General features: G+C 27.5%; 4 protein-coding genes across 4 annotated transcripts; all 4 read right to left on the bottom strand.

Annotated features, from left to right (window-relative positions):
• Nucleotides 1–4,169: 4,169 nt before the first annotated feature.
• Nucleotides 4,170–5,288, bottom strand: POSPLADRAFT_1160885 (hypothetical protein; the record flags this gene model as incomplete). The annotated part of the gene is made up of 1 exon (XM_024487611.1): nt 4,170–5,288. A coding segment is annotated over one exon (1,119 nt), but the record flags the coding sequence as incomplete, so codon positions are not given.
• Nucleotides 5,289–6,457: 1,169 nt separating this feature from the next.
• POSPLADRAFT_1160888 (hypothetical protein) lies at nt 6,458–7,342 on the bottom strand (the record flags this gene model as incomplete). Its single annotated transcript, XM_024487612.1, has 1 exon — nt 6,458–7,342. One exon carries the CDS (start codon nt 7,340–7,342, stop codon nt 6,458–6,460), a length of 885 nt encoding a protein of 294 aa, XP_024332938.1.
• Nucleotides 7,343–7,952: 610 nt separating this feature from the next.
• Nucleotides 7,953–8,717, bottom strand: POSPLADRAFT_1160892 (hypothetical protein; the record flags this gene model as incomplete). The annotated part of the gene is made up of 1 exon (XM_024487613.1): nt 7,953–8,717. One exon carries the CDS (start codon nt 8,715–8,717, stop codon nt 7,953–7,955), a length of 765 nt encoding a protein of 254 aa, XP_024332937.1.
• A 755-nt stretch (nt 8,718–9,472) lies between these two features.
• On the bottom strand, nt 9,473–9,940 carry POSPLADRAFT_1160882 (hypothetical protein; the record flags this gene model as incomplete). Its single annotated transcript, XM_024487609.1, has 1 exon — nt 9,473–9,940. A coding segment is annotated over one exon (468 nt), but the record flags the coding sequence as incomplete, so codon positions are not given.
• Between the last annotated feature and the right edge of the window lie 141 nt (nt 9,941–10,081).

Below are 10,081 nucleotides of genomic sequence, written 5' to 3'. Positions count from 1 at the left end.
TTTTTAATCAATTTAAATAAATTGAGGTTAGCTTTAGATATTTTTTTAATTACATAAATAGATGTATATATAATAATGTTAAACTAGAATGAAATAATATAACTCTTATATGAGTCTGTAGAAACCAATGTTTAGCCTGACTCGAAAGTTTACTAAGCTCCTCTATTCTATGTAACCAATTCAATATGAATTTAGGTAATTATTTAGGTAGAGTCATATAATTACTATCTATGGAGAAAACCATAAAAAAAAAATAAAATATCTAAAATATAATGTATTAACCACCCTATTAACCATATTAATAAAGAATATTTAACCCAAACCAACAAGGCGGGCTTATAAAAATTTATAGTTATAAATTTTTATTAGCCAGCCGCGCTTATTAATTTAATAAAATTAATTAGGAAAGGATCAATTGAAATAAAATTTATTATATACTCATATAATGCGCGCGGATAAATATTTAATCCTTATATAATAAATATACATAATAAACTTAACCATTTAAATTTATTATTATTATTATTATTATTATTATTATTAGTGTTATTATTAATACTATTTTTATTTACATCTTTACTTAAAGCTACACTACTATAACTTCTTATTTGATAATTATTTTTTATTCTAGTTTTTTGAGGTATACTTCTAGAATAATTTTGTCGTATATTATATTCTGATTTTAGTTCTATTATTGTTAACAACAAGTCATTGTTTTTTATTTTTTCTTTTAATTCTTTTTTTCTAATAATTTTTTCTTCAATCATTCTTATTTTGTCTTTATTTTTATCTATATTTTCTCTATTAGGAGAAATAAATGCATATTTAAGTATTTCACTTTCTTCTTCATATTTAATTTCTTCTTTTTTAATTTCTTCATTTATTGACACTATTTTTTTATTTAAATTTTCAATTTCACCTTCTATATTTTTTAAAACTACTATACCTAGTGTACCATAATACAATGCATCACTTTTTTTCATTAAATCATTAACATATTCTTTGTATTTTATATACTTATTTTTTTCATTAAATCTATTATGTATATTTAGTATTTGACTTGTTTTAAAATTTTCATATATATCTCTACTTTTTGCACCTAAACCTAATAAAAAGAAAGATAAACTATATTGCACTGATGATAATACGTGTCTGTTATTATAATTACCACCACTAATTTTAATATCGAGAATATCAAAAAATAATTTGAAAAAATCCCAAGATATACCATCTATTACAAATAAGCTATCTATTAATATACTATTATAATCTTTTCTAAAAGGTTCTTTACCTATTATTTCATCAAATAAATCTTTTTTTGTTAAAAATAAAATAATATTTATTTTATACATTATTAAATTATCACTAATCTTTATAGTTTTTATATCATCACTAAAACTATCGGCTGTTATATTATCATTTAGATATAAATATATAATATATTTATTTACTTCATTATTTTTTAAAAAATTACTTAATTTAGTATAATCTATCTTATAATATTTATTATCCATATAAAATATACTACTTATTAAATGAATTTTTTTCTCATTCAATTGATTATAATCAAAACTTCTAGCCATAACTGCTAATATTTTAATATTTTCATTATTATTTAAATTATTATTTAAATAAAATTCATTCATTTTTTCCATTTTTAATTTATATTTTTGTTTTATTTTATTTTAAGAAGATTCGGAATTAACCCGCGCGCTTAACAATTTCTTTAATCTAAAAAAACTGGGGGGGGCATTATTATTGTTTTTATTATTGATAATAGTTTATTTCATTTATACTATTTATTAAAAATTGGGGGGCTTTATACTCTTTTCCCCTAGGCGGCCGCGCTTATTAATTTAATAAATTAATTAACCGCGCGGCTCACCTGTCCTTTTGTTTTAGTCCTTTTGTTTTTTAACAAAAAAAAGGAAACAAAAAAAGGAATAAGGGGTAGGGGTCAGAGTCCTTCTCCCTTTTCTTTATCCCGGCTTTGCCGTAAAGGATACGCTCTTATAGGAATCGTGTTATGACCTTGCCTCCCCAACCCCTCTCCCGATCCCGAACCCTGTCCTTTTTATTGTTTTTTTAATTAAAAAAAACACAGAATAAAAAAGTTTACTGACAGAGGGGGAAGAGGAGGACGGCCGATGGCCGGGGAAGAGGGGAGCCTTCTCCTTTTTTATTAAATACAAAAGGAAGGCAGCGAGGGGAGGGCTTTAGTTAAGATGTTCTTATCTTGCCTACTCCTCTGTTATTTATATCCCGTCGGCCACGCTTATTAATTTAATAAAATTAATTAACCGAGTGGATAGGGTAATAATAGTAGGGTTTGGCTTATACCTAGTATATAATATACTATAAAAATATATAATAATAATATAGAAGTATAAAATAATATTAATCTTATGTACATGTGCAGAAATAATTTAGGTCTTTTTAATTCTACGATATTTTTAAATTAAAAATAATATATATATTAAAAAAGAACTAATAAAAATTATTATTTTTAAATATTCTATGCATTCGATACAAAAATTTAAGACTGAACTGGTAGCATTTCAAAAGCATGGAATGGAATAGGACTAGCTAAAGTCCATTCTAGTGTATTAGCTGTTTCAGTTTCATTATTAAATAGTACAGTAGATGTATAATATGCTGGTACAGCCCAAGGATTGTTACTTACAGCTTTACCATTAGCAAATATATCATAAATAATGTAACCAAATAATACAGTTGCAATAACAGAAATTAAAGAACCAAAACTAGATACAGTGTTCCATCCAGCAAAAGCATCAGGGTAATCTGGGATTCTTCGCGGCATCAATTGGTGTTAATCCTTAAAACACATCTTTGTAAGACGCAATTAAGACTCCTTTCCTTACGGAAAATTATACAGCTAAGAAATAATATATTAATAATAATATAATTAAATTAAGTACTATATAATTCCTACTTATTTATTGTGCTTAAATAAGTAAAAGGTTCAGACTATGTCATTCATCCCATATGCCCTAAAGGGCCTTAAATGATTTAGGGATGATTGGGCGCTAACTATATAATTGTTAATAATATAGAGTGCAAGATTATTGTTAATACTACTCACTTGCTAGTCGTTGAACGTTTTTATTCCTACTCCACAAGTATTCAAGACGCACTGGATAAAGATTAGTGGAGGCATTGAAATAAACTTCGCTGCAAATTGTCCTAGTATTATGTATTTGATGCACCCATAGTTCTAGGATATTCTTGCAATTCACCCAATTTACTAATGGTATTTTTAAATTCTACCATAGAGGCATGAAAAATTAATCTAATTGTACGCTTGAAAATATTTTTCCTTTGAAAGAAAGTTTGCTATCTAAATATTTGGTTAAAGTATCTTTACCCATTTTAAAGTGTTTAGTACACTCAACTGTAGAAAATATTCCAATGATTTTTAGAGTTTCAGCTTCATACACATAAACTAATTTTTGTAATTTAGCTATAGTTGCAGGAGATTTTACAATACCAAACATAGGATTGTTTTTTCCTTTTCTATCTCTTGTTTGCATTGCTATGAATTCAGGAGAAAAAGTTTTACCATACATAGGATTCAAGCTACCTTTTCTATTTAATTTAAAAATATTACTATGTTTAAATCCTAAGGTTGTACCTGCTGTTGGAGAAAGGTTTAATTTCCTATCTAAATATTTTGTAAATAAAATATTTAAGTAATATTGTTCTCTTTCTAATATAAACTTTTTTGGTACTTGTTTAAATGAACCTAAATCTTCTAATATAGCTAAACAAAAATTATTATGTCCATATTTTCTTAAGCTGTTATATATTGGTAAATTTCTTAATAAAACACTAGGGCTAAAATAATTTAGCAATCTTGTAGAACCTGTAGAAGCACTACCTATATATATATGACCATTTATTAAATTAGTCCACTGGTAGATAACTACTCTTTTTCTATTATCAGTACCAATCAAATTTCTATTTAAATTAGGATAATAAACTCTAACAGGTTCATTTAAAAAGATTGGCTTTACAAAAGGACCCAAAGGAAAAAGAGAAATAGCAGATAAAAAAATATTTTCATTTGTACAAGATGTTATTTCAAACATACCAGATAAACCTAAGAAGTGTTGCTTTTTTATATTTTAAAAAACATACGCATTGGAAAATTATAATTTATCTTTATAGCTGTATATTTTACCTTGATAAGAGTTTCCACTTTCGATTAAACTTTTTAGTGTATAAAAATTAACTTTAGCGTATTTCAAGGCTCTTGACACACTCTCTAATTTATCTATTAATTCATGTGTATTACTATCAAATACGTAAATTGCTTTTCGATAGGAAACATTCTTAACTATCAGTAAAAAGTCCAGGTATTCACCTTTGGCTATAGCAGCTCTTGCTACTTTTCCATCAATTTGGAAATACTCAGCCATCTCTCTACCTGATTTAAATTCTTTAACTATCTCATTATCTAGATTATAGACTATAATATGCTTTCGTAGCTGATTATCAACTACCGGTTTTTCCGTATATTTTTCAAAAGTATCTGCAGCTATTGGCTCAAAAGATAAGATAAAGTGTGACTTATAAATATAATAGTTATCAATGTGATCTAATAAGGTACTATAACTAATTTGTAAACCTTTTAAAGCTCTATTAATTGAAGAATAAATAACAGGTTCTTTATTTGGGGAATTTAAGTCATATACAAATACTAAAAAACAATAATATCTATTATCAATATCTTCATCTTTAAATTTTAAATTATTAGCTGTTTTAAAAGTTTGTAGGAATACGTATAATCTATTATAACCTTCAGAACCTACAATAAATAAAGATAATAGTTCTTCTATAACAGAAATAGCATGATCTAAATTATTTCCCCATTGTGGATTTACCCGAGGAATTACTTTATAATTACTATTAATTGTTGGTTTAAATACGATTATTGCGTATTGTTCATAAACTAAAGATAACTGAGGAGTAGTAATATATAGAATTTCTAAACTCCAATCTAAAGCTAGAGTTTTAGATATTTCTAACTCCGATGATGAATGAGGATTTCGTAAACCTTTAGTTAATTTATTATATTCCTCCATTCTTCTGGCTAAGTTATTAGAACTTCCAATATAAAATCTACTTAAGTCATTTTTATTAGTTAATTTATAAACACCTGAAACCCCTAAATACTTATATTTAATTTGCTCACATCCTTGCTCGAGTGAATCAAATTTAATAGGTTTATTATTGTCTGCTTCGCGCTCATCTAGATTAGAGAAGTTATCAGAATAAGTAGAATATTGTCGTTTAAATGAACAATTTTTTTTACCTTAGGACTCAAGCTATAGATGCTAGGTAAAGTTGATTTAGATGAACCTAGTCTAGATAAAAAATCAATACTTATTAGTCACTATATAAAAATAGATCATATCATTATCCTTCTCTGCTGGCTGGCGTACTGCCTAGCCGGTCATTGCAAGCCAATACAGATAAAATACTAAATCATTTATGATATGATATTTTACTTGAAGGATACCCGGCATGTGATCGTTGAGGTTGTATAAAATTTTTATACCTTACCTGCTGATTATTCAATATTTACGGTTTTCACTTTATAAGTACGTAAATTTATAAGAAATTCCCAGCATATAGCCGAGTTTAAGGAGAGATTATCTCCTATTTTACCAGATAATTACTTATCTGGCCCCCCAACATGAGGGAAGAATGTTAAATTACAATTATACCAATTATTTATAATTGGTTTGGACTATCTATTAATTTAGATAAACTTAAATAACTTATAATAGTTAACCCTTTATCCTTAAACTGACTATTTTTAAATAGTCTAATAAATGGAAAGGTTTAAAATATCTAATTTTCCTTCGTATAGTCTCTAAGGATCTTACTCTTTTGACCCCTCTTTCCTTTGTTGTCCTTTTTTTTGTTAAAAAAAAGGAATAACAAAAGGAAAGGAGGGGAAATAAGAATATTGAGTTTCCTGCGGATTGTCCATTGTAATATCTAAACTATTATAACCCGAATCGTGTTTGCCTATTGGTAAATTTAGCTTTAGGAGTTTCCAGCATATAGAAGGATGTTTACAAACGATTAAGTTTGGGGGCTAATTAATTCCATCCCGTTGCTGGCGCTGGCGCACGCCTTTCCCTGTGTTTTTTTAAAATAAAATAAAAAAAAACAAAAGGAGAGCCTGTTGTTTTTATTCCTTTTTTTAACAAAAAACAAAAGGACAAAAGGAAGCAGCTGGTCGTGAATGCCTACCCCCTCCCTGTCCGCTGTCCGCGAGGAAAAGGAAGAGGGGCACCTGTCCTTTTTATTGTTTTTTTAATTAAAAAAAACACAGGATAACAAAAGGAAGCGAGGGGAGGGATAGAGGTAGATAACCAGGGAATAGAATAAAGAAAAAGTTCTTCTATACTTAATATTTAACTGTTTACTCTTTGTCCGAGGTAGAGTTTTTAGTTGTTATAAACCATTTAACTCCTTTAATTAAAATAGAATTATTAATATTTTTGGAGATAGTTGTAAATCTAACTCTGAAGTGAAATCTAGCACTATTAATAGATGGAAATGAAATAGTTTCACTAAATTCATTAGTCATAATAATATTAGTACCTCCAATTCCATATTGAGAAGATAATTTACCTTTTTTACCTTTACTGTGATGATCATGATCTTTGTAATATTTTTTTAAAGCTAAACTTGTTAAAAGTTTCTGTTCTTCACTAGCTTTAGACCCAAATCTAGGATGTAATTTTCCAGCTGCACTTTTTTTAAGTTTTGCAATTGTATCCGGAGAGTGTTTAAATCCTTGGGAAGATCCAGCTATTTTTAATATATTATATTTAGGTTTATATAAATCAAGAAAACTTTGTTCTAATCCTAAGCAAATTTCTTCTACGGGATCACAGTATTGTAAAATTAAAAATACAAAATTATTAAGCCCATATTTACTAAAAGCATTGTATAAATGTAAATTAACTGAACCTATACAACTTATATGTACTCTAAATCTTCTATCTAATTTAACACTACTCCCTATATATGTATTACCATTTACTAAATTAAAGAACATATATACACCAGCTTTATTTTTAATATTAAGATGAATCTCTGTTTTAGACTCTTTAATACCTATAAACTTAGCTTCTGCTTGAATATTTTCCAATTTTTCTAATATATGTTTATTATTAGGTTTCTTGGGATCAGGTAATTTATGTGTAGGTAAACTTTTTAATATAAGATCTAAGGTCTCATTACCAATATCATTGGAATCGCTATCTATTAATTCTCTATTAGTAATATCCTCCACCCGCATCCCGCGCCCCTTATTCCTTTTGTCGTCAAGCTTTTGTTTTTGTGTTTTTTTTAATAAAAAAAACAATAAAAAAAGTTTATTGACAGGCCTAGGGGAGGGGAGAGTTAAAGATTTACTTAAAACACGGTTTATAAACAATTTTAAAATTGTAGATAAAATTTTTCCTATTTGTAAAACCCCTACAAACATTATCCAGAAATGTATTTTTCCCAGCATTTCATTATAAGTTAAACCAATGATTTTAGGAGTCCAGAAATAGAAACCAGAAAATAGTGCGAAAACTGCACCCATTGATAAAACATAGTGAAAGTGTGCTACTACGTAATATGTCTGTCGAATTTAAACATTCGAACCTTAGTCACCTAAGGGATCGGACTATATCTTTTTTAATCAGTTAACTTAATAAGTTTTCAAATCTCACGTATAGTCTCTACAGATCCAATATATATAAATAAAACAATATATTGTTTCCACGGTATTGCCTTTATTACAGTAGTAGATGTTTCTGCATAAAAACATAATAAAGGTTTCACCGTTAGCTATTTAATCATAAAACAAAACAAATAACCGATATTTTAGTATCATAGTGAGATGACAACACAACACATTATTAAACAGTTTGTTTGAATTTTAAGAGACTATCTTTTTTAGCACCTAATAATGGATACATTTCACAATGCTGTATAATTTTATTTAAGACATCTTTTTTGTAAACCTCTAAAGAATAAAAATCTTTATTTTTATATGGTTTTCTAATTATATTCGAAATATCAAAATGTTTTTTTATAAAATTTAGTATATATATATCATTATTTTGTGCTATGGAAAAAGAAGAATATTTATTTTGTCGAATAGAAAAACAACCTTCTGCTTCAATAAATCCTGATAGCCAACTATTAAAATATAGAGGTATTGATTTACTTAAATTTTCTTGAACTATGTCATTTTGATTAGAATATTTTAAATTTCTAGAATTTAAATAAGTTTCAACATCATTATGAGAGACACAAGTTTTTAAAAAAATTAAAGAGCAAATAAGCCGACTAGTTAAAGGAGGATACTTATCAAAAGTTTTAATAGCATTTAAAATATCTTTTTTATTATCTAATACCCAAATAACAAATTTACCATTATTAGTAAATCTGACATATCCTTTAAATTGATCTTTTATGAACATTAACATTTGAACATTAGACTCTAAATTTGATAATTTGATAATGAGTCGATATTGTAAATTTTTCTTTCGCCAATGATTGACTTGAATACTTCCATCTCCATCCATAAGACCGACCCAAAATGGTTGTAAATGATCTTGGACACTTAATAATCCGATTGAACAAACTGTTAATGTTTTATCGTGTAATGCAATATCCATTGAGGCATTAGCTAAAACTACTCCAGTTACAAAATATTTTATAAATAGCTAACATTAGACTTAAAATTATTAATCACCCCCCCACCCCCTCTTCCGGTACCCCCCCTCCATGCCTGCCGCTAGGCTGCCGCTAGGCGCGAGCGAGCGATGGCGCGAGCGAGGGGATAGGGGATCCGGATGCGAAGCAGACTAACTAAATAGCTTACTTAATATGAAAAGAGTCAGTAATAAAATAAATAGTAATTGCGTAGTAAGCTATCATAATGAAAGAAGAAATAGATCCTAAAATAAAAAACAATTTAACTAATACCAGATTAGATAATAATATAGAATCAATAATACCTCCATTTAAACCTGTATTTCTATACATGAAATTTAAACAGATAAAACTAATAATAAATAAAATCACTGGTTTTAACCAACTAGGTAATTTTTTATTATTAAAAAAGGTATTAAACTACTACTTAATACTGCATCTTTAATTATTTCCTTGTTTCCTTCAACAGCACCAGCAGGGTTGTTAGGACTCTGCACGACAGAATCAATTTTTACATCGACATTTAATTTTGGAGTGAAAACTAAATTTTTCAGCGTAAATAAACTACCTACAGCCCTCAGCCCTCAGCCCTCAGCCCTCTTTGAGGAGAGGAGAGGAGAGGAGAGGAGAGGAGAGAGGGGCACCTAAAATCATAAAAGTTTTAAGTTCTTTAGCTCTCATTCTTCTATAATCAATTAATTCTTGACCAGAAAGATTTTTAGCGGCAACATGCCGCTCTAAAGGCTACAGAATCAAACAATTTAACAACCCCTCTATACATAAAAACTATTGAAGAATAACCTTGTTTTAATACATTATAAAAAGGTAATAAATGTGTAATATAGTAAGTTTCTCGTACAGATAAATTTTCAATATCTACATATTCTACAATTAAAACAGCAAAATTTTCTTGTCCATATTTTAACAGTGCTTGTATAATAGGCAAATTATTATTTTTTCTGTTTACTCCTTTTTTTATTGTTTTTTTTATTAAAAAAAACACAAAAACAAAAGGAAAAAAAGTAGTATTTAGATAATTCGACTTTCTAACTGCAAGGTTAACAGAACTACCAATATAGATATGACCATTAATCAAATTGACTAAACAATAAACACCTTTTTTATCTTTTTGATATTTTTTAAGCTGTTGTCTATCCTCCTTAAAATTACTATACACTTTAATAGGTTTTATTTGTTCAACAGCTTTAGTTAAAAAAACAAGTTGAACACTGCAATAAAGAATAGTTTATAGTAAGAGAATCTAAAATTTTAAGGATGTATTCACACATAAATACTAAAATAATAAATTTTATTATTATTTTTTTTT

This window comes from Postia placenta (genome assembly GCF_002117355.1).
Source record: "Postia placenta MAD-698-R-SB12 unplaced genomic scaffold POSPLAscaffold_27, whole genome shotgun sequence".
NCBI lineage: Eukaryota > Fungi > Basidiomycota > Agaricomycetes > Polyporales > Adustoporiaceae > Rhodonia > Rhodonia placenta.
The sequence above is the reverse complement of the archived record's forward strand: the minus strand, read 5'-3'. Positions and strand labels throughout refer to the sequence as shown.